General features: G+C 57.4%; 3 protein-coding genes across 11 annotated transcripts in view; 1 reads left to right on the top strand and 2 right to left on the bottom strand.

Moving 5' to 3' along the window:
• Window positions 1-4,551, bottom strand: part of TMPRSS9 (transmembrane serine protease 9) — a 42,603-nt gene extending 38,052 nt beyond the window's left edge. For 2 of the 7 annotated variants that reach the window (XM_019657242.1, XM_019657240.1), the window contains exons 1-5: window positions 3,787-4,551; window positions 3,150-3,351; window positions 2,658-2,781; window positions 2,034-2,167; window positions 312-614 (exon numbers count right to left, since the gene is read on the bottom strand). The gene's annotated coding sequence lies outside the window, so the exon portion shown is untranslated. Of the gene's footprint in view, window positions 1-13; window positions 252-311; window positions 615-2,033; window positions 2,168-2,657; window positions 2,782-3,149; window positions 3,352-3,786 lie in introns of those variants that run through there. The other 5 variants (XM_019657244.1, XM_019657243.1, XM_019657241.1 and 2 more) reach the window with 5 other exon arrangements.
• A 106-nt stretch (window positions 4,552-4,657) lies between these two features.
• On the bottom strand, window positions 4,658-20,254 carry SPPL2B (signal peptide peptidase like 2B). Of its 3 annotated transcripts, none has more exons than XM_019657251.1 (15): window positions 20,131-20,254; window positions 16,114-16,233; window positions 15,162-15,344; window positions 14,461-14,550; window positions 13,711-13,850; window positions 12,975-13,114; window positions 12,680-12,776; window positions 11,683-11,799; window positions 9,738-9,819; window positions 9,187-9,261; window positions 9,044-9,106; window positions 8,870-8,969; window positions 8,352-8,429; window positions 6,580-6,740; window positions 4,658-5,547 (listed from the first exon to the last, which is right to left on the bottom strand). In XM_019657251.1, exons 1-15 carry the CDS (start codon window positions 20,188-20,190, stop codon window positions 5,338-5,340), a joined length of 1,716 nt encoding a protein of 571 aa, XP_019512796.1. In that variant the 5' UTR covers window positions 20,191-20,254; the 3' UTR covers window positions 4,658-5,337. The 3 variants fall into 3 exon arrangements, with proteins under 3 accessions (XP_019512796.1, XP_019512795.1, XP_019512797.1); XM_019657250.1 differs by having other exon boundaries at window positions 12,975-13,117; window positions 20,131-20,252; XM_019657252.1 differs by having other exon boundaries at window positions 5,455-5,547; window positions 6,514-6,740; window positions 12,975-13,117; window positions 20,131-20,253.
• Window positions 20,248-23,790, top strand: LSM7 (LSM7 homolog, U6 small nuclear RNA and mRNA degradation associated). Its single transcript, XM_019657253.1, has 4 exons — window positions 20,248-20,356; window positions 20,449-20,539; window positions 21,898-21,969; window positions 23,491-23,790. The coding sequence occupies exons 1-4, from the start codon at window positions 20,351-20,353 to the stop codon at window positions 23,631-23,633; spliced, it is 312 nt and encodes a 103-aa protein (XP_019512798.1). The 5' UTR covers window positions 20,248-20,350; the 3' UTR covers window positions 23,634-23,790.

The raw sequence follows: 23,790 nt of genomic DNA, 5'->3' as shown, positions 1-23,790 counted from the left end.
ACCCCCGACTCACCGCGCTACGCCTGAGGCTGCACCGCGTCCTATTCCCGCCGAGCAAACCGAGCGGGGGCCTTAGGGAGAGGGGCGGGGCGGGGCGGGGCGGCACCTGAGTTGGAAGCATCACCGGCTGGGGGCGGTGGCACCTGGGCTGAGGGAGGCACGGGCTGGGGGCGGGGCCTGGGCTGGGAGTATCGCGGACTGGCGTCCGGACTCCGGCTGGGGGCGCTCCCCCCCACCCCTCCTTCACCAGGGCATCACCAGCCCCACCATCCTCCCCTGCCCGCCTCCTGTTTGCCCCTTCCCCTGCGCACCTGAACCCGGCCTGCCGCCCTCAGCACCGCCGGGGTGGGGGCTCCAAGAGGACGCTGGGTGCGCCGGCCCTGTGCGCCCGTCAGGAGCCCCGGGCCCAGGCGGGGTCCCATCAGTCCATACCCAGTTTCGGAAAAGGGCCGGACCAGCAGAGGGAAAGGAGTGGACACACTGGGTGCCCGGGAGCCATGGAGGTGGTCCCTGGACCCTGTGGCTGCTGCGGATGGAGCCCAGCGTCCAGGTGGAAGCAGGGCCTGGGCAGGTAAGGTGACCGCGGACAGAGGGCAGAGGAGGGGTGCTGGGACCTGCGGAGAGCAGACGCGCAAGGCAGCAGAGAGCTTGGGGAAGGGGTGTGGTGTGTGAATAACTACAATATTTTTAAAAATAAACTTTTGACTTTAGAACAGTTTTAGATTTACAGAGTTGTAAAGATAGTACTAGTTCTCGTGTACCCATATCCAGTCTCCTCATTACTTACATCTTACATTAGTGTCACAATTACTGACCTAATATCAACAATTTTTTTTTAATTGGGGAACTGGGGGAGGGGAACAGCGTTGGGGAGTCCGGGAAGGGCAACAGACAAGTTGCTGTCCTTTTGTTCTTCCCACTGCAGCAGGGGCTGCAGCCTACGCCGTTGCTGGCGACTGACGGCAGCCCAGCTCCACGTTGAGCTGTTGTTCACCATCTTAGCTGTAGAAGACAGTGTCACTGGCCCTCATGTGGGATCCGAACCAGGGCCCTGCTGCTCAGAGCTGGCGTCCCAAGACAGCTCTTAACCAACGCACCACTTGGCCGGCCCTATCAACACATTATTAACTAACATACGTGCTTTATTCAGATTCCTGTTTTCCCTATGTCCTCTGTCCCAGGATCCCATGTGACAGGTGTCTCATCTCCTTGGAACCCTCCAGGCTATGACAGTTTCTCAGACATTCCTTTTTCTGGACACCCTGGGTAGTGGTGAGGAGGGGGGTTAAGAGTTTGGTAGCTACCCTTCTTTTGGGGTTGGTCTGGTGTGTTTATCATGGTCTGGCTGGAGCAATGGCTTCGTCTGTTTTGACGCACCTGGGCACCTGGCATGGCCATGTGGCAACCCAGCCTTCCCCTCCAGCTTCCATAGCAGGTTGCTTATTCCCTCTGGGAGCCTGTGCCCTCTGTTAGAACTGCCATCTTTGCCATCCCCCAGGGTCCCAGCTGCCTGCAGTATGGTCCCATTTACTGAATACGTGCAGATTCTCTTTGGTGTTTCTGATGACCCTGCAGAAGAGCTGTCACCCCTTCTGGCAGAAGAGGCATCTGCAGCCGCAGAGGGCAGCGATGTGCCCAAAGTCATCTGGCTCCAGACCTGGGTTCTTTCCACCTCTGCCTCCTTCTTTGAGCCAGAACAGCTGTGTGAAGAGCAGTCCGTGACCCCTGGGGGCCACTATTCTCTCTCTCTACCCCAGGGCAGCAACTAGGTTCTTTCTGGAGCTACAGCCCCGTAACCATCTGGTGACATGCTAGTGACTTCCCCATGTGGCTGTCAACCCCCAACCCCTTCCCAGCCAGGCTCCTCACCCCCCATCCTTGAACACTGGCACCAGCCATACTCACTTCCCCCACCAAGGCCTGGAACCACCCCTCCTGCATCCCTTGGGCTTAGCCAAAAGTCACCTCCTCCAGGCAGCCTTCCCTGATACCTGACTCCCCAAATCAGAGTTGGGGGCCTCTCCTGCACTGACCTGTGTCCTGTCCTTTTTCATCAGGGTAATCCACCAGGGCCAGAGGGGGTCTGAGACTCACACATCCCCAAACCAAGTCGGGGGCGGGTGGAACCTGGCACACAGAAGGCACTCAATGAAGACTGCTTGAATGTCTGAATGAATGGATGAATGAAAGAAAACTGTAAGTTCTGGCCTGCTTAGTAAAAGGAAATCACTGTCCTCACAGCATCACTCCACTTTGTAGCTTAAGTACAAGATGCTGAGCTCTGTGCCCCAAGGGAGCAGAAACAAAACATGGGTCTCCCTAGCGCCAACGTGCAGCTACTGCTTCCTGGGGCTGTCCCCTGACCCCATCACCTGCTGGGGCCTACCACCTTCCAAAAACGTGACCCGTCATCAGTTGTCATGTAGGATGGACAGCCAAGTCAATACAACTGCTCAGTGCCACTCCAGGCACCAGATCTCGGGGTTGTCCCCTGTGCCTGTCCCCTGTGTCACCATCCCCATGTCACAGAGGACCTGGAGTCAGGGTGAGCCACCTGCGTAAGTCTTCACTGAGGCTCTCCTTTTAGATAGCTTACTGGTGAATCACTAATAGTTAAAATTTACAAATAACTGTGATTTTAAATATTCTAGAATTACCTTGCAGTGATGAAGCCATCCTTCCCAGCTGGTTTAAATTAGGCTTTGCTCATCTGCCCTGAACCTCTCTGGCAGCTGTGTCCTTGTGTTCAGCCTGTTTCATAGGGGCTGGGGTCTTTTTGTCCTAGAAAGGGATGGTGATGCTGGTGAGCAGCACATTTCAGTGTGAGCCTGGAGTTCACGGGAATCTTGGCTGGCCCCCTGCAGGCTGAGTGGCCTTGGAGACTTGCCTTCTGTACATGTAAAGGAGGGGTTGGTGACAAGGGAACACTGGCCCCCAACACTCTGGGCAGTTCCCTCCGCCACACATGAGCCCACATCTTTAGGATCTGCATCCCTGCAGCATGGGGGTCCGCATGTTGGGGCCAGCCGACCAAATCTGGCCCTCTGCCTGTCTTTGCACAGCTGCTTGCTAAAAAAGGGCTTTATGTTTTTACATATTGAAAAATATCAAAAAAGTATTTCGTGATATGAAAGGTACAGAGAACTCACGTTTCGATGTCCACCAATAGTTTTGGCCATGTTTCCGTTTGTTCACACGTTGTCTGTAATGCTTCCGGCCACAGCAGCAGAGTTGACTAGTTGTGACAGACTGTGTGAGAGCCCCAAACATTGGCCACGTGGCCCTTTACAGCAAGTCTCTGCCTCTGCTGTGGCGATCCCCCTCCAGACTTCTTAGATAACAGCGGATAAGCTAACAGTATCCAAAACATGGGGAACAGACTTCGTTACTTCTAAGCTTCCTTCAACTCTAAACTGCCACTAATTAGGACACCACGCCCACACAACAATTAGCAGCACTGCAGCAAAAACCCCCTCAGCATCAGCGGGCACGGATCGTGGATTTGGCTCATACCTTAGCCACAAGTGTCTGGGCAGGACAAGCCAGCCCGGCCCCCGCCCGGCCGAGGGCCCCGCCCCCACCCACCTTCGCCAGGTTTCCCAGCTCACTGCACCGCAGGAAAGGTAAAAGCCAGGTCCTACGTATCAAAAGCACTGTTTAATTATAAGATTCGAACAGAAAGAAGCAAGGTCAAAACTGCAAACGGAAACTTTAGGAACATCTCCTTCTAAAGCCGTGACATTTGTCAAATTTCCAAAACAGAAGATTCCTAGCTCTGACACCGACCTACAAAATGGCTTAGGTTAAGGTACAGGCTGAGGGGCAGGCGGGGTCCACGTGGCCCCTATGCCTAGCCCGCCCCCGTGACTGCATCTGGGTCCCGGCCCACAAGTCCAGGAGCTTCCACAGGGCTGCAGGTCCAGCTGCTCTCACTCCTGGTAGAGATACACAGAAACAGATGGAAGATGCCTTGTTTGTGTTCTTAGGAATAAAATGTCTCCTATGTTAGCGTTGCTAACAAAGGTGGTGTGTGTCTGGCACTGGTATTCTCGGAGCGGGTCATGGTGTGGTCCGGCGCCCATGGTCTACAATAGACGGGCAGGGACCATGTGGCTGGAGGGTCTGTGCCTTCAGGACATGCCAATGAAAATATCCTTCCAAACTTGAGTCTGGAAGCTGCATGGACAGAAGGGGGAGGGGCAGGTCCCGGAGCCAGACAGCCCTGGCAGTCCACAGCCCCTGGAAACTGTCATTGGCTTCAGAGTGGTGGTGACACATGGGACACGAGAGGAGGGTGCCAGGGCATGGGGGCCTCTGGACCAGCTCTACCGCCCATACCTGTCGTGAGGTTTAGAGCCCTGTTGGTGAGGTAGAAGATGAAAGGCCAGTTCCAGAATATTCTCTCACATCCCAGAAGCTCCTCACTTTGCCCACGCTGCAGCTGGAGGCCAGCGAGTGTATCACTAGGATGGGGTGAGAACGTGCAGATGCTGGTGCTGTGAGAAGGGGGCAAAGTGGAGCCGATGCAAAGGGCAGAGCCAGCCATCGAGGGCTCTGGGGAAATGGGGCCCTGCGGACCCCAATGACCTGTCCACCCTGCCTGATGCCCACCACATTCCCCAGGAATGGCAGTCTGAGAGAGGCGACACCACTGGAATTTCAGAAAGTCGTGGCCGTTTATTAAGACATGGAGGGACTGGATGGAGCACAGGTGCCAGACGCCTCCGGGGCGGATGGAGGAACCAGGGTCAGGGCTCTGCCCAGCAGCGCCATCCACATACCACCAGCCTTGCTGGCAGCCCTCAGCCCAGCTCCCTTTCCTCACAGGCCCACTAACAACCCAGAGACGGGTCCAGCCCCTGCCAGCTGGGCTGATGGCCTGAGTTCACACCTCTGGGACCCAGGCTCTCGGCATTGGACCAGCTGGACCGCAGATGGAAAGCTGTGGCTTCGGTGTCAGGGGCAGACACCTCGCCCCCCCTGCCCAGGGCAGGGCATCTTTAGGGAGACCTGGAGGAAACAGCCTTGTGGGGTAAGCACCAATGTGGTGGGTCTGCAGCCATTGGCGGGCGAGGTGACACTTCCTGCCCCTTCTGAGATTCCACCAAGAGACTCCGACCAGGAAGATGACAGGGCTGAGGTCATGGGACGGGGATGTAGGTGGTCCGAGGGGCGTGCAGCAGCCACACGAGCTGGGAGCAGGGCCGGGGTCCAAGTGCGGCTGGGCTCGAGGAGGCAGGAGATGCGAGCATCGGCCAGACCAGAGCACCAAGTTAGGGGCCAGCGGGTCCAGTCTCAGGGGGGGACGGCAGCAAGGGGCCAAGGCTGCTCTGCCCCCTAGGCTGAGGCACCCGGCGGGCCCGTGGGCTCCCGGGTGGACACACCAGCCATGTCCTTGGGCTCAGCCAGTTCTGGAGGCTGCTCAGCAGGCATGGCAGGCGTGACCTGTGCTTCACCCGGAGGCTGTTGGGACAACACGGCCTCGGACTCTTTCGGAGGCTGTGGGCCCTGAGCTGTGGCTGGTACCCAAGGCTGAGGTAGGTCCTTCTGCAAGAGGAGAGAGGCCGGCAGTGAGGTCAAGCAGGGCAGGCCAGCAGGGCTTGGGGGGGCAGGCAGGGCAAAGGAATCAGGCCCGAGGCTCAGGCTCCAAGCCTAGGATGAGCAGGTCCAGTCCCACTGGCCAGCATGCAGGCCACGGGAAGGGGACCCGAAGCAGAAACCCGACTCTGACATTGCTGGCTTGTTCCCCCTTCTAAACCTTCTAGAAGAACCCACCAGGTCTGTGGCAAAGCCAACACCTGTCAGGACTGAGATTCTTTGAGGACAGTGGGCACTAAACCCCAGGAGGCCTTCCCCACGGGCCTGGCAGAGGGTCTAGCTGGAGCCAGTGAGCACCACAGGCCCGAGCATAGGGTTAGCTGTTTAGTTAAGACCCGGGGCCCTGCTCCTTTCTGGCATTTCTACACCAGGATGGACGGGATAAGTGTTTTAACTTCCCCCAGAACAGAACACAGTGACATATCTGGCGGCATCACTGAGCATGACAGCATCGTGTCATAGGCGGGGAAGTCCCAGGCGCCCCTTCCTGTGGGTAGTGTGCTGAGCTGAGGTTGCAGTCGAGGAAGGGCTGGGCTGGCCCACACTCTCCCTGCTTTCACAAGTTCATGGCTGGGCCAGGAAGTGCCAGGTCCCCTACAGAGCCCAGCACCTGAGCTGCGACAGCTCTCGCCTGGCAGAGGAGCTCCAGTGGCATCCCAGTCTGGTGCTGTGTTCAGTGGTGGAAGCAGCCAGAACCGATGCCCAATCAAATGGGGTACTACTGTACTGCAGGACTGCCACCATAAAGTCACACCTGGCACGACAGTCACGAGCTGTCCCCTCCGTGGGGACAGCTTGGAGTCCCCAGAGCCACACAGACAAGACACCCACATGACAACATTCTAGAAATGGGGAGACACGGACCACGGGACAGGGACTACGGATTTAGGTGTAAAATTGGAGGCTTTACTCAACTTTAATTCTAGTTAGGGTTTATGGGTTATTATTTGTCGCAGACAGTCATAGCAAACTGGTATTCACCGCAAAGCCGCTGCCCGTCCAGAACATGCCCAGCTCCCGGCGCCACAGGGCCAGGGCGCCACTGGTGGTCAGCGTGCAGGGCACCAAGTAGAGGAGGGCCGGCTGGCCGCGCTGCATGAGGGCCAGGGCCATGAACGTCACAAGGAGGCCGATGCCATAGGCTGGAGGGAGAGACGGTTAGGGTGTGACCTGGGCTGGCTGGTCCCGAGGCTGCCCTGCCTCTTGCAGGGATGCCCAGAACAGGGGCCACCACAGACATGACATAGGGCTAAGCCAACAAGAGTCAGGCGCTTCCAGAAATGAATAGAACCTTCCAGCATCTTCCAGGACACATGCTCCCACCAGGCCCCGAGGGGGCAGGTAAGATGCGAGTCAAGTGTCAGTGAGAAGACAGGAGGGAGCAATGGTGCAGCCAAAGGGCTGAGGACACTGGGGAGAGGACGGGGACAGGAGACCACAGGGCTTTCTGATCAGCAGCTGGTAGCTGCGGAAGGCTCCGAAACCACAGAAGCGGCTGGAGAAAGAGCCATGAATATGTCCCAGTATCTTGTTTTTTGTAAATCTTTAGTTAGAAAAATGATTTTGAATTACAGTAACATATGCAAAGAATTAGAAAATCAAATCTTTGATAACTAAATGGTGACCCTAGAAAAGAACATTTTGTTCCTGAGACACTTGGTGAAGGGCCTTGACGTCTGCAGTGTGTTCACAGCTCAGAATCAAACAGTGGAGACCCTTACATGTGTGTGAGCGTGAAGATATAATCACACACACACACACACACATACACGCAGAGAGAGAGAGAATACAAGGAAGCAAATGTGACAAAACGTCAGACACTGGTCAGCTGACAGCAGGAGTCCCTTGTACTCATCTTGCAACAGTGACCCTGCAATTGTTTCAAAGTAAAAGTTACAAGAAAATAAGCCTGTAACTTCCAGGGCCAAGCCAGTCTCCAGCCTCCACTCGGCTCTGTTCTGCCTGAGCCACACCCCACATCTCCCAGTGATGTGCTCATTCAGGAGGTTCCTACATATCGGTGTCCACTGCCTGTGCACCCCAAGAAAGTGACTCAGAGGCGATGGAAGGACAGAGTTCAGCAACTGCATGCCTAACGGGTCCTACTGACGGGAACTGTGGGAGCCACCAGCACTGCAGTTCACAACGAAACCTCTGCAGCTGTGCCTTTGCAGAATAACCTCAAGGACTGTAAACCTGCAGGAAGGCTCAGGCATGTGCCTGCAGCTACAGGGGGCAGTGTGGGAAGGAGGAGGCTATAATAACCCGAAAATGCACCCGAAGGCCAGCCTGTGTCCTCTTGGCACTACAGTGGCACCTACAGGTCCCCCTCCACTGGTGTCAGGGCTGCCTGACCTGTGCACTCTGCCCCCTGCCCTGCAGGGTCCAGGGGCATGCAGCTTCTCCAGCCTGCTCCCGCAGAGGGGGGCTGAGTGTGCACCTCATTTCTTGGTGGGGACAGTCAAACTGGCTGGGAAGGTTTTAAAAACTATCGGGGCGCAACAGAAAATGAGAAAAATGTCACCTCTGTCTCAATGGCTTTGGTAACAAAAGAAACCAGTGGAAAATAAGGAAGAATAAAAGGAGACAAAAGAAGAGAAAAACTACAACAATCATGTAAAAGTGAAAAAAAGGACTGTGCAGTGAGCACAGGCTAACACAGGCTGGCCCCTGCCCAGCTCTGGGAGCTGGGGACGGGGGATGGATGGGGGTGCAAACACCGTGGCCCGCCCTTTCCTGAGCATGGTACTTACCGATGGTGCAGGCCACAAAGTAGATCCTGGACGACTGCACCTGAATGTCGAACCTATGGCAGTACGCCACGAGCAGCCCTGTGGGGAGAGGACACGGGCCGTGGATCTGTGGAAAAGGGTTGGGCGCTATGCGTCTGCCCATCTCGCAGCCATTACTGCTATTTCACGGATGGCCATGCCGCCAACTCAGGACGGTGCTGTAGCCTGAGATGGTGGGCCTGCACAGACTTCACAGCACGGAGGGGATGGCGGTCCTGCCCTGGGTGGATCCTGGCGGTAGGGGGGAATGACAACCCAGGCAGCCACATCTGTGCAGCCATGATCAATATGGGCACAGCTGCTCCCTGGGGCCGCCTCAACCACAAACCAGCCTTCCCTGCCACCTGCCTCACCAGCACCGTCTGGTCCCCACCTGCTAGTCTCCATCTTCACCCACTGGCCCCCCAGCCAGACACTATAAATACACCTGGGCACCCTCAGAGCCGTGGGGAACCCACTCTCGTGCCCAGTCCCCGTACCTGGGACCAGGATGTCCCCGAATCCAAGGAGGGAGAAGGGCCGGTCACACAGGGCCAGTGGCGAGGTGTTCAGCCTGGGCACCTTCAGGACCATGGGCAGCTGGGGGGAAGAGGCAGCACCTGCAGACCCGGCGAGCCACCGCCCCCCCTTGGGCCACCAGGGCCTGAACATACCTTCTCATGCGTGGCTGAGTCCGTAGGCCCAGTCGCCACCTCTACCATGATGCTGTTCCCGTTCTAACACAGGGGGCCACGTCAGAATGCAGGCAGGGTGGGGTACAGGGGGAGGGTGTCAGGGTGCAAGGCAGGGTGCCCACCTTGGTCAGGAAGGGAGTGATGAACACGAAGAAGACATCGTAGATGAACAGCACTAGCAGCAGCAGCGTGCAGGCCTGTGGACAGGTGTCCTGAGGGGCAGCAGGCCTGGGACCCTGACATGCCCCTACGCCCTCGGCTCCCTCACAAGGCTCAGGCTATCCCCACTGGGACAAAGCCTTTCTGAGAAAGTCTGAGCAAGTCCCACCCTGGCCCTCGGACAACAGGAGAGTGTTCTAGAAGCGATGTCCCATGAAGGGTAAAAACAGAGGACAAATCACACTCTAGGATTCCCAGCAATGGGAAAGGTGGCAGAGGTGAGCGGTTGGGAGATAGTCCGTGACAAGTTGGCTATGGGTCTGGGGAGGTGACGACCCTCTTCACATTCCCTGTGTACTTATGAGTCACTCCCACCGGGTCTTTTGGGCTCAGAGGGGAAGACCAGGGCACAGCCTGGTGGCAGGCAGGCTTGGGGCTGCTTTAGGCCCATGACTGACATGGAAGAAGCCCTCAGGACTCAGGCTGCCCAGGGCCCTGTCCCCATGGCCCTCACCTTGAAAGTGGGGAGGCGGATGGTCTTCAGCATGTACAGACAAAAGGCAATGCCCAACGCGTCCTGAAGGATCCAGGCCCACCTGAAAGAGCAGAGCAGCACCAATTACTGGGATGGGGGCTCCGCCAAGAGCCACACCCACTGTGTCCCTCTCTTCTCAGCCACGAAGCAGTCCACAACATCCTACACCCAGCCCAACCCCGCTGTGTTGTGAAGACTCAGGCGCTGCCAGAGGCAGTGGTGTAGGTCCAAGACCTGCAGGATGGGCCACCATGCTGCGACAGGAGACCCGCGGGACGGGTCCACTGTGCCGGGACAGGAGACCCATGGAACGGGTCCGCTGTGCTGGGACAGGAGACCTGTAGAATGGACCCACTGTGCTGGGGACAGGAGACCCACAGGACGGACCCGCTGTGCTAGGCAGAAGACTGCGGGATGGGCAGGCCAGCAATGAACTGCAGGGAGTGAATGACTCCTGCACCCCGTTGCCAAAAAGAGGCGGACCTGTGACAGGCCCTCTGTCCTTCTATAAAGTCCCGCTATAGCTGTGGCTTTCACACCCAGATCACAGGACAGGGTGAGGAGACTATGTCTCTACTGGATTCTAATTTCTCTTCAATAATATTTTTAAAATAATTCACAAACTTGTGCCCAGCCAGGTTCTACAGACTGTCCATGGGAACTTGGTGCCTGGTATGCCGAAGGCAGGCCCTGAGGAAGAGCATCTGGAGTTCCCCAGGACAGTCTCATGGGAACAAGAAGCAGAGGAGGAAGCAGAGGCAAGACCCACTCACAACGTCTGCATTAACCCAACACTGTCAGGGCGCCGCCATCCCACAGCCAAGCACATTGTATTTGTGCTGTGAAGTCCCACACCGAGGCTCTAAGACATAACTGGTTCAACAGAGGGGCTGTTGGGGACAGGTGGCATTTGCCCTGTGCGGCCCCACCTGCCTGGCCTTGGGGGTCATGCAATCCCAGCCCCAGTCCCTGCCCGGGCTCTGTGCGCCCCTTCCTGCCGTGCCCTGCACCCCAGCCTGGACTCTGCCTGCTCATGTCACTCATCAGATGCTTCACCTGACACGGGCTAAAGTGACTCCTGCCAGAGCAGGTTCAAAAGCAAGGAAGGTTTACAGGCAGCCGTGAGCTGCTCGTGCCTAGAGATGCAGGTACCATAGCCCATTCTAACTTTATACTACAGAAAAAGTCTCCTGGCTTAAATTTAACTGTGAGTTCGTATTCTCTTTGCGTACAAAGGATTCAAACTATTTTCCCACTTTCCTTCTGCCAGTTAAATCTGTTGTGGCTCCAAACAAAGGTGCCGCCAAGAGCATCGACTGCCTCGGGAAAGGCTCAGAGAGAGCACCAGTGTCAGCGACAGGAGGAGGGGGCCCGGTAGGAACAGGCCCGCTCTGTCCTCCTGGCCCAGCCTGGGCTCTAGGCCATGGCTGTGGGCATGCTGCCTCACAGGGGAGGCCGAGCTGAGGGGAAGCCAGCCGGCCTCCCTGTACCATCCATAAGGGATGCTGGCTGAGCACACCCCTTGGGCACCCCACGGGAGCAGTGGGGACAAGTGGCGCCAGGGCCGGGGAGCGTCCTGGAGGATATGGGATCCTGCAGGACTTGGCTTGGGGTGCCCAGGCCAGGAGGGTTTGCAGCACCTCCTATCCAGATTCCAATCACAGTTCACGTGGCAGCCGGACAAACCAACTGAAACTAGACGCGGGCAGCAGGCAGGCAGGACGGACGCCTGGAGGCCACCATTTCCAGAGGACTGAAAGGAAGGCTTTTAATAACCAAGGCGGTGAACCGGCTCCAGGTGCCCCCAAATGGCCTCAAAGGAGGCACAGGGAGGTTACGGTCCAGCACTCGGGGCATCTGAGGACAGCCCTCGGGAGGGAGGGGCCACCCACCAGCTAGGGGCCTCCCAGGGGGCAGCACTCACTGGTCCTCGTTCCGGAAGATGCCCCACACCACGCTGATGGCCACACAGAACAGCGCCAGGAGCAGCATGCGAACCTGAGGGCGCTTATGGAAGTAGGGCAGGTTGTTGTCGCAGACCCTGGGGTTGCAGATAGGGGCAGGGGTAGCCTTCAGGGGCAGCACGCCACTAGCCAGCCCCTCCCGACCTCTGACCCTTACAGCCTCATCCCCATCCAGCACCCAGAGGGGTCACCTCGACTCCTACCCAAAAGCCCCTCGGTGCCCCCACATCCTGACTCCAACAGGCCCACCCCTCAGGCCTCCTGCTGTCCTCCAGGCTCTGCTTTGAGAGGTGCCCCCCCCCACCTACCCACCTAGCCCTGCCCCTTCCTCCACTTCACATTGTTAAACCCACCATCCCCTTGCCTTTGTTACATTTCTAGGAGGGAGGCTGCCAAGTGCAGAGCAGAGCCAGGCGGGGACAGGCACTTAGGGTGAGTGAACCTGGGCCAGTCACCAAGCCGGCCTGCCTACAAGAGCCCACAGGTTCCTTATTTAAATCCTTGAGCAGTTGCCCATCTGCCCTATAAGAACCAGACTGGGTGCCCGCCAGCAGGAAACCTCCAGGCCTGGCCCAGCCCTGCCCTGCCAGGCCCCCTGTCCAGTACCCACATGCAGCCACATCACCCTACTCAGCCCCTGCATCCCCACTGGGCCTGCCTGAAATAGGATGTGTGGAGAGAGAGGCCTCCCTATTCTGCCTTGCTCCCAAAGTCTGTGAGCCCCCAGCCAGCACTGAGTGAGTGCCTGTTGTATGCTGGTGCTGTGCGAGAATGACAGGTGACCATGGGAGAGTGAGGGGTTCTTGCATTGTGGAAGTACAGCTGGTAGCCTCAGGGCCCAGGGAATGGGAGAGAGCAACTGGGCCAAGGAGAGGCTGTGAGGCAGGACCTTGGTGAGCAGAACCATAAGCAAGGGGCCAGGAAGGGCCGGGCAAAGGTCCGCCCACAGGGGCTCACCTGCATTTGCCAAACGGCAGCCTTTGGACCAACGGCGAAAGGCAGCTATAGAGGCCAGTGGAGGAGGCCAGGCAGAAAATCCCGATGATCACGTAGACTGTGGGCAAGGGGGCGGTGAGGGGAGGAGAGGGCTGCCAGGGTCCCCCATACACCCCAGGGAAGGGCCCCGTGCGCTCACACACCCAGGCAGGGTGATATACCCAGTAAAGGGAAGGGACAGACCGGCCCAAGGCCCCCCTTTTCACCCGCCATCTGCTGCACTTCTCTAGCGGGGCTGCGGCTGCTGGGGACACACCAAGGTGGTCGTAGAAATAGTACAGAAGCACCAGCATGGAGCAGCACATCACCACGAAGACGCAGGTCATGACGGGTGTCACGTCCACAGCCTCGTCCTCCTGTTTCTCAGGCCCGTCGTCACGCTTGTGCTTCATGTACCTTCTTGTGAGGCACAGATGAGTCACAGGGATGCCTGGCTGGCTGACACTGCCCCAGGAGCCGAGGACCACACAGACGGGAAAGGACTGGCAGGGACAGCTCACCAGGACAGGATGACACATCACATGCTCCATTGGCCTGCCCGCTCTCTACACACCCACATGTTCCCAGTGTCCCCACCCCACAACAAGAGAGCCAGACCTGCCCCAAGGACCTCACATCCTTGTCCAAGAGCTTGGGGTTCTTGCAGGGAGGGCTCCTGCAAATGTGTCCTCGGTCACCCGAGGGCCATGCTGTGAAAGCGATGGGATGCCCTCGACCACCACTGGGACGACCCAGGGACCCCCTCTCCCACATGCGGCCCCTGCCTGGCCAGGCCTGGCCCAGACCCCAGCACCAGAGCAGTCTCAGGCAGCAGGACCCACAGGGCCTTTGGCCGCGTCTCCTGGTGTTCATAGCGGCTGTATTCCAGAAGGCTCTCTGGGCATGTGGGCAGTCCTGTTACTTTCATTTTTTCACTTTCCAGCATTAGTTAGGGCCACCCGTCCGTCACATGCGCATGCACCCATACACACACACTTGTGCGGGGTACTCACTTCCTCACATCCCGGCTTCCGGCCCAGTAGCCCCCGAGGGCGACAGTGCCCACAGCCATGATGAAGATGATGACCATGTTGTAGTCCAACAGAGGCTCATTGGGGGCATACAGCGCTGCCCTCACTGCTCGGCCAAAATTCTGCCTCGGAGGATGCACCGGAGCTCAAGGTTGGCCGCTGTCCCCAGGCCCCTCGCCCCAAGCCTTCACCTGCCACTCCTGACCCAAGCAATCCACTCTGAAGGCAGGCAAGTGGTTCCATGTGCATGTGTGAGGGTGCACATCACCTGGGAATTGTCTAGGAGGCCAACAAAGGCCCCCATGGGGAGAGGCGTGAAGGCTGGGGTCAGGAACGTTTACTGTGCACTTCTGAAAGTTTCCACAAAGGCTACACATTCCCGTTCTACTTGTGTAATGACACTTGCCTGCTCCAGACCCAGTGCCCCAATCAAAGACGAACATGGGCCTTGGGTTAGCAGGAGATCAGGCCCAGCATGTGCGAACGGCAGGGAAGGGAGTGGCGCTCAGTCTTTGTGTGTGGGCAGCGTCAGGCCTGCCAAGCCTGGAGCCTGGGCATCTAACCAGCCACACAGAGCACTTCTGGGGCCTATGTTCCTGACTTTGGGCAGCACTGGGGGCCTTCCCTCCAGGGGCCAGTGAGCAAGAACCACCCACAGCCAGCCTGCAAGGGGCAGCCTTGTCATGGATCTGCCCACCATGTACTCAGACTGTACGGTGCAGGTGACCCTACCTTGAAAATGTCCACCATGTCTTTATGGCTGAGCAGGGCCACGGGAATGCCAATCTCCTCGTACTGCGTCTTGTTGCCTCCTGGGGGGACCTGGGGGTCCAAAGGAGGCAGACCTGCTAGCTGACCAAAGCCCACCCAGGATGGGGCAGCCCGCAGAGCCAGCCCTGAGGGAATGGAACAGTCCCAAGAATGTCCTGGGTCCTCAGGTGCCAAGCAGGGAGGGGGATACACCAGGAGGGAGACTGGCAGGCTCAGCACATGTCCGTCCCCCGCCACTGGGGGAGGAAAAGCTCGCTCTTCACTTAAACCTTGGGGTCAGGTCAATTAGGGGCCAATCCGCCCTGGGAAGGCCTGAAGGAGAGGCCGGCACCTGGGCAAATGATGCCTGCTCTTCAGAAGGTGCTTCCAGAGCTCCGCCCCGAGGCCCTGTAGCCCCCGAACCCCAGGACTGCTCTGGGACAAGCTCCCTCCAAGACCAGGGCCCAAAGGCCCAAGTCCACAGCCATGGTCAGCAAACCAAACTTGTCTCCCCCAGCTTGTCTCCCCCAGCTGTGACCATCCAGACCCCAGCCAGCACTGGTGCCCATAGCTCTCAGGCCCTTGGGCTCCTCCCACCTCCAACCCTTGCCCCTGGTAGGTCCTGCTGTTCTGCTGTCACCCAGGGTCCCCGCTGCCCAGGAGGGGCAGCCAGGCAGCCATACCAGGGTCTCCTTGCTGACGATGAGCAGCCCGTGCGCCCCGCTGCCCTGAGCCAGCCTCACTTTCTCATAGAAGGTGCAGTTCCCCCGCGTCACCAGTGGGATCTGGTTGCTAAAGCCTTTGGTGGGGAGGTCAGACGGAGAGCAGAGCATGGAGGCTGTCCAGTCCCGTAGCTGTAGGAGAGACTGAAGGAAGGCAGAGCACTCATGAGCTGGTCTAGCAAAGTCAGGGTGGGACCAAGTCCTCAGGAGAACCAATTTGTCAGAGAAGCCTGCCGGGTGGCTTCAGTATCCAGATCTCTGCAGTGAACATCCCATATGCCCCCTCCCCTCAGCCCCACCAGGTCTCAGTGCCATGTGGCAGGTGGGCGGGGCCCGCAGACACCACATGCACATGCTCAAGCCAAGGACAGGAGGGAAAGGGTGGCGTGTGCTCAAGTAAACCCCTCAGGAATCCTCCCTGTGTCTCCAGCTCTGCCTCCCGCGTCTACTAGGGACAGACAAGAGGGGCAGGCAGCAGTCTGTGTAGTGAGAACCCATCTCACTAGAGCACCCGGGCCTCTGGGTGGAGGAGCACTGCTCCTGCCACGCCCTCTACTGTCACTCCTCCCAGGACCTCTCTGCCAGGCAGCCCCGGGCCAGCACAGGGAAGCCTGGCCAGTGTCTTTAGCAGGGCCTGTCTGTTGACAGTGCCCAGACATTATTTTTTGTTCATGACCAAGGAAACAGGTTCAGAAAGGTTGCAGGGCCCCTCCGGGAATGCCCCAGATTCCAGAGGCCCCAGCGGCCTCTCGAGTTATACCCGATCAGTTGGTTTCCCAGCTGAGATCCTCCTGTCCCCTAGCTGGCTTTCTGCAGATGGGTCTCCTAGAGGGCCCCTCTGGACACCAGGGAAGGGAAGAGGGGCAGCCACAAGACAGACAAGACCCCAAGCCGGAAGGCCAGCAGTACTCACCGCCTTGCCGAGGTCATGTGGCAGGTGTGCCCACTGTGGGTTGTAGAGGATGCAGTAGTCCTTGCCTTTGGGGCTCCCCGTCTCAGAGACCACGTGCACCATGCCGTACTCACAGGCCACCTGGAGCAATGGGGCAGGGAGAGGTCAGACCAAACAAGGACAGCCATGAAGGTCGGGTTGGTTTCCTCCCTCCAACAGGGCAGATGGGGCACAACCGTATACATCTAATGGTGGAAAAAACGAGGGAGAGTGGCAAGCTCAGGGACAAGTCTCCCCACGGAGACCCAGGTGTGACTGCGGCCCTGTCAGTGCACAGCCACATCATGCTGTGGGCCCTGAACCCTCACGGCCCAACCTACGCTCTGCACACTTCGGGCTCCTGTGGCCCATCCTTTTGCAGCCTTGCTGTCCTTGGGCTATATATGATGCCTCCAGATAGAGCCAGAGAGCCTGCCATAGAGACAAACAGGTAGCAACTGTTCCCAATAATGGACACGTGATGGGGATGGACGCCAGCCAGCACCTCAGAACCCACACCCACACCCAAACCCACACCACAGATGCTGCTTTGCCAAGGTGGGGGCATGGTGGGGAGGTCCTGATGGGCCATGGGCCCTGACACCAAGCCTGGGGTACAGACTGGCTCTCAGATTGCCGGGCCTGCAGTAAAAGCACGGCCAGGTCCTCTGGGAGCTTCTCACCCTGGTCTGGTCACCTAATGGTGGTGAAGGCACAGAAAGAAGCCCAAGGCACACTGACCTCATAGCCTGGAGGCTGATACCAGGAGCTGGTGCAATTCCCAGCCCCACAGTCCCCGGCTGCCACTGCAGCCAGCCCATCATCTCTGGTGCTTCCTTTTGTCACCTTGAGCACAGTAGTACTTACAGGGTGCCGATCTCCAAAGAAGCTGGGTGCGCAGGGCCACTGCCACCAGCACTCATAGGAGGAAAGGGCAGGGCGGGGGCTGCCTGAAGCTGACTGGGGGTGGGGTGGGGGGGAGGGGCCTCAGAGCACTTCGCTAAGGCAGTATCCTGCCCCCACCTGCCTCTGCTCCCACAGAACCTCCACACACTTCACATGTCACCTCGTTCCCTTAACCAGGGGCAGAATTAGGAGGTGCCTCTTCCAGGTTCTCAGACTGCCCCCAAGTACCATGCTCAGTGTATGCCCCTTCCAATGGGACACCCCATGGTGAGAGCCATCTCCTTACCTTGGGTCACTGCAGGGAGTATAGGGTCCCTCAACCCTCAGGCCTCATCTGGCCCACCTTCTGTGTTTGCAAATAAAGTTTTATTGGAACATGGCTGCCCTGTGCCTGTATGTAGGGCCTCCAGCTGCTCTCAGCTACCATTGCAGAGTTGGGTAGTTACCCGCAGAGCTGAAAATATTGTCTGGGCCTTTCCAAAAATGTTTGCTGAGCCCTGATCCATGAGAGCCGGGTTGTTGGTAAAAACTGTCCTTTGTGTAAAATAGGAATGGGTAGAAACTAGCTCTTTATTAAAACAACATTTAAGAGCACACAAGCACACCCACACGCTTTCCTCCGCACGACTCGCACAACTAAACCTGTGCTGTGTCCAATGCTAGGGAGGGCACGGTTTCACTTTGAATGAGGTTTCCTTGCCCACTGAGTTAAAGGAACCAGAAGTTCATCAAAAGGATCCAGTGCTGCAAGTGCCCATGTCCCAACACAGCCCATCCCAACCTGGAGAACCAGGATGAGCCAGGACTAGAGGGCATGCCACCTTCTGACACGTCACAACAGAGCAGATCCAGTAACTTCCAGGGAACCTGTGACCATGACAGTTTCCATATCTGGGGATTTGAGAGAGGCCAGAGTCCAGACTGGGGCAGTCTTCCTTCTCATAAGATGTGGTGAGTTCTGGGAAGGGGTGGAAAAACGAGGAACCAGATGCTTGGAAAGAGAAGTTCTAGTGGGGGCACAGTGAGGGGGGATGGGACCAAGTGGTGGTGGGGAGCTGGTGAAGGAGGGCAGGGTGGCACTGACATTAGTTAAGATCTGCTCAGTAACAGCCTCTGTTCAGGACTATTTACACGTCTCATAGCAACTGGGGGATGTGGGCCTATTGGGGAAAGTCAAATCTATCACCCGGATCACAAAATGGTAGCAAATGAGTTTAAGTCTGTCAGCAAGCAGCCCCCTGCCCAGAAGAACCATACCCACCCACTGAGGGCCACTGTTCTGTGTCAGGGTGTGTTTACATCCAGGGGTCTGTTCTAGGAAGAGCAGGCCCCACTGTGCTCCTCACTCTCTCCCAACACCCCATGCTAAGGATAAAGTTCAAAAGCCTCAGCCTGCCTGGGATAAAGTGCAAAGGCCCCAGAACCATGAGCCTTCCAGAACCACTTGGCTCTGACCTGCCCAACCCAGGGAGGCCACATACCCAGCCTGCCCTTTTATCCTCTGTCTTTACCATTTACTCCCACTGCTGCACCCCCTGCTGCCCTCGAGCTGAAGGAGAAACCCCAGCCTGTCTTCAAAGTGCACTCCAACGGCCTCCTTTGGGGTAACATCTGTCTCAGGATCTAAGCATCGGACCAGCCTCCACACCAGCCAGAGTGGACCCCTCATCGTCCCCAAATAAGTCCTCAGCTCTCATGCCTCCGCCTCCGCCAGCTCATGCTGCTCTGACCACCTGCAATGCCCTCCCTCTGCCTGCACCACATGGCAAACTCCTACTTCTCCTTCAGAACAGCCCCTGGGCACCACTGCTTCTGAAAAGCCTTCCCACTCCCTCTGTGGTGTTCTCACGCCCCTTCATCCCCCTCTCTGCCCTGGTTCAAAACGTTGGAGAGCTCAAAGTCCTGGCCCTCAAATTGCTCAGGCCAGTGAGGAAGATGATTAAACAGCTCGGGGGAAGTGCAGGGGCGTCCCAGAGAGCTTGGGTGGAGGGGACCATCTAAACTGACACCAGGATGACCTAGACATTCCAGGGAAACAAAAAAAAAAGAGAGAGAGAAGCTTGCTTCCAATAAAGGAGAGCTGGAAAGGGAGGGACACTTCCTGGTCAGCGGGATCAGAGGCCTCCCAAATGCACCAGGACACCACCTGAAAGCTGTCATCTGGACAAGACCTGACACACTTTGAAAGAGATCACTACTGCTGTGTTGAGAATGGACTGGGGATGTGGGGGACAAAAATGGTCACTGGGAGAACGCTAGCCGCCCATGGGGAGCTACAGCGGAGAGGTGGTGGTGGGCTGGAATGGGCAGATCAAGGTTAATGGCCCTGTTTGTACAGCTGTTAGGGGCACCATTCCCTGAGCTGCTGAACCCAGAGAGAGGAGGGATTGGAAATAAAAGATGCGCTTATGACGATGTACATCAGCCATCTCATGGTCAGTCCCCCACTAGCACCAAAGACCCTTAACATTAAGTGACAAAGAAGTAGTACGTTACACCTTCATCACCCTATGCACTATCTCGCTGAGTCCACGCAGTACTCTTATCTCCTTTTGCAGAGGAGCAACTGATGATCAAAGCAGCGGAACTCCTTTGCCCAAGGTCATGGAGCAAGAGTGAGATGGAAATTCGACTCCCTCCAGGGCTGGGCTCCTGGCCCACTCCCCGACACTGCCAGGCACTGGGCGCCACGCTGGACAGCTTACCAAAACCACAGGGGTGGGCGCTAGCACCGTGCTTAAGGGGAAACTGAGGTGCAATCACCTGGCTAAGGCCACGGAGCCAGACGGGAATCCCCAGCAGCAGTTAGGGACCCCGAGACGGACCAGCGGGGCCCGGGGGATGAAGAGGAGACCCCGAACTTCAGACCTGCGCGGAAATGAGTGACGCAGCGGCTGGGGAGGGCTTCCGAGGCGGGGAATGGAGTCAGGCCAGAGAGAGGCCCGCAAGGTTACGGCAGGGCTCCAGGCCTGCGGGTCGCCCGCGCTAGGGGTGCGAGTCCCAGAGACTGCCGCCGGACCGTGCGCGCGGCCGAGCACCAAGGGGCCGGGTCACCGCATCTGGCGGGGCCGCGGGGGCCGGCGCATCCCTCACCTGGGCCACGAAGAGGAGGATGGCTGCCGGGAGCCAAGCCACGGTCGCCGCCGCCGCCATGTCGGCTGGTCCCCGCCGCAGGCGTCGCCAGATGTTTCCCAGCAACGCCCCGGCGCGGTGCGCCGCGCCGCGCAAGCGCCGTACATGGTCCGCGCATGCGTGCGTGCGGGGTCAAAGGGCGCGACGGCGACGCCTGCACAGAGTGGCGCGACGCGGCAGAATGGCGGTGAGCGTGAGGCTGTGCTCGCGGGGCACTTTGGGTGGGCGACGCGAGGTCCGGCGGCGCTCCTCGCCTCACGCGCTCTGCTTCCTCTGCAGGACAAAGAGAAGAAGAAGAAGGAGAGTATCTTAGACTTGTCCAAGTACATCGACAAGACGATCCGGGTGAAGTTTCAGGGAGGCCGCGAAGGTAAGGCCCCCGCTCCCGCACCCTCCTAACGATTAACGAGAAGTAACGAGCGACGATAGTGACAGCCGATGCCCGGGTTCCCCTTAGGCGTTTTGCCCAGATAACTCGCGCAAGTCTCCTAGCGACGCCGGGAGTTCGGAGCTGCTATGCTCCTTCGGCAGCTGGGGAAACAGGCATGGAAAGGGGACCAAACTTAATCCAACCCACAGTGGCTTATCCGGGATTGAGACTTTGCCTCCTGTGCGGTTCAGTCGCTGCAGCTCCTCACTGGCACCTCTGCACCAGGGTTCCTCAGGTACTGTTAACATTGGGGCCCTAATGTTCTAGGACGGTCGTGAGGTCAGTCCTGGGCACTGTGGGGTGTTGAGCAGCATTCCTGGCCTCACCCAGTGCCCCCTGGGGGGCAGTCTTGCCCCCGTTGAGACCACAGCTTTACAGTGAGACTCCCCGTATGGATTAGAGGAACCCGTTAAAAACAAATCAAATCTTGTTCGCTGTTCAGCTTTCTGGGCCTCCCCATTGTCCCAGGGTAAGGACAAACCTTTTGTACCTCTCAGTAACAAATGGAGCTTTCACCTGCCATAGGGCAGTAAAGGTATCTATGTTTTCTCTGGCTGGAGTGCTTTTACCCGGTTAACTTGTTACCAGGTTAACTGCCAGAGTCATTTTCCTGCTCTCAGCTCAAGGTTCTTGCTCTGGGAAGTCTTCCCTGACCCTCCACCCTGGGTCAGTCCCCTTTGTCATAACTTCCTGGTAGCACTTGTCACAGTTTGCAGCTTTACGTGTTAACATGGTGCTTAACTCTGCATTTTCCACTGGAATCTAGTGAGGAGAGGGCAGTACAGCGCCTGGTCCCTGCCTTTCAGGGAAAATGGGCAAGCAGAGTGCTGACATAGTGGGGTACCTGCCTCCACCAGGTGAGACCAGAGCAAAGGGAGGCCTGGAAGAGGAGGAGTAAGAAAGGGGGGGTGGGAGGTGGAGCGTTACAAGTATTGGGTTGTCGGAAAAGGCATGACGTATTTTTTCTGTGTTTTTTGTTACAAAAATGCTTCATGACTTTTGTGACAACCCAATAAGAAGCACAGGCCAGAGAGAAGAGTTGGGAGAGGCATCAGGGCAGAAGGATGGATGGCCTGTCAAGGGCATGTGGACCGCCCCCCCTCTCAGTTGCAAAGATACATCACTTGGTCAAGGAGTCATAACCTAGGATGCCTGTTTGTTTTTTTAGTTGAGGTAAAATTCACTGAACATAAAATTAACCATTTTAATGCATGCAGTTTAGTTGCATTTGGTACCTGCTTCCCAAACAACTGTTGATCTTATGCTTTTCCATTTCTCTTTTCGGTAATTCCCACAAGCCAGTGGAATCCTGAAAGGGTTTGACCCGCTCCTCAACCTTGTGCTTGATGGCACCATCGAATACATGAGAGGTGAGCGCAGTCAGGGAGCTCAGAGGCCTGCTTGCCGGGCTTTTCTTACTGTCCCAGACCCCCCCACCTGCCATCTTAGTGATGAACTTGGTCCTTAAAGAGCAGGCCTCTGCCAGGTGTGTTTCATCTCCCACTGACCCAGCATTCCAGGCAAGCTCAATAGGCCGTTGTCTTGGGGACTTAAAGGATGTGGAAGCATTTTGCTGATCCATCACTGATCCTGTGGCCCGTGCTGGGCACTAAGAGTGTACCCGGCTTGGTTAGAAAGATGTCATCCCACTTTGGGGCTCTGCCAGCCCTGTCTCCTGCGATCACTGTGTGTTACCTCTACTGCTAACAAAGGATCCCCTTCCCCTTGTGCCCTGCCCCAGTTCCTATCCCTCCAAGTCACCAGACTCTCCGCAGCAGCCCACAGCAGTCAGGCCAGCCCTGGCCCATCAGCCAACAAGTTCTCTAGCTCAGCCTGAGCCAAGCATTAAGGGGACCCAAGGCCTAGAAGGGAAGGAGGGAAGGAGGGAGGGCTGCTCCCCTCAGGGGACCGTCACTGTCTTGACACGTGTTACTCTGCTGAAAAGTTAATGGAGCCACACATGAGTGTCACAAGGCCAGCAGGGAGAGGCCCTTTTTACAGGAGAAGCATGGTCTTAACTCAGTCGGCCAATTTCGGGGAGCCTATCGCTTTTCCCTCATCTTTTCTCCTGCCTGGGTCTGCCCGGAATCCCAGCCTCCTTGGGCAGATACATTTTCTTATCTGTAGGACATGGGGCCTGTGGGGAAACCAAGTCAGCTTGAGTGTGCAAAGCACTTAGGGCCAGTTGGCCCTAGGAGCCGCTCCTACCAGGCGGTGGACTCACTTGTTGAGTGAGTCTGCATCCCCAAGGGAGGCCTGGACACACAGCATGGTTCCCAGGAGGGGAGGGTCAGGCCCAGACAGCTATTGTCCCTGCAGGATCTGAGGGTGGAAGGCTGCCTCTCAGATCTGTCTCTGATTTCACTGAGCCACATGGCTCTCCCCTCCCCAACATCTTGCAGTAACAATAACGGGGACTTTTAGTCGCTGCCACCTCTGTGAAGAGCTCCCCTCGAGCTTGCTGTCACTTCCATGGGGTCCCTCTCACCCTGCCATTAACACCCCACTGACACGGGTGAATGGGCCCCACAGGGCTTCCGCCATTGTGCAGAAACCCAGAGCCCCAGAACAATTTGTATTCCAGCTGCCCTCTGTTGGCTCAGCGCCAGTGCCCCTGTTAGCACCCCATAGCCCACTGTCCCCTGGGCCTCCATGTTCTCACTTGCAGAACCAGAGCAGACTCTTCCCCTGGAGGTTGTTGCAGGGGAGAAAGGCTGCATGCCTGGTTTGGGAGGCACTTGGTCTGCTGTCCAAGCCAGTATGTGCCCACTGAGGTCCTGCGTGGAGGGGTGAAGGAAATGATTGGGATACCCTTCGATTTGGCTCTTCAGACCCCATCCCACCCGAGGCTCAGTCTCAACTCCTCACTCCTGCCCTCTCTTTCTCTGCAGACCCCGACGACCAGTACAAACTTACGGAGGACACCCGCCAGCTGGGCCTGGTGGTGTGCAGGGGCACCTCCGTGGTGCTTATCTGCCCGCAGGATGGCATGGAGGCTATCCCCAACCCCTTCATCCAGCAGCAGGAAGCCTAGCAAAAGGGGAGGGCGAGGACAGGGCTACCCTTGGACTCGCAGCTGGCCCTTCTGCCTTATGTGCGACCTAGAGGAACGGAACTTTTCCTTTTTGTATAGGTTACGTTTTTGTTTTCTTAATAAAATTGCAAACCTCACATGTCTAGGAGCTCCATAA

Source organism: Hipposideros armiger, unplaced genomic scaffold (genome assembly GCF_001890085.2).
Source record: "Hipposideros armiger isolate ML-2016 unplaced genomic scaffold, ASM189008v1 scaffold_275, whole genome shotgun sequence".
In the NCBI taxonomy this organism is placed as follows: domain Eukaryota; kingdom Metazoa; phylum Chordata; class Mammalia; order Chiroptera; family Hipposideridae; genus Hipposideros; species Hipposideros armiger.
The sequence above is the reverse complement of the archived record's forward strand: the minus strand, read 5'-3'. Positions and strand labels throughout refer to the sequence as shown.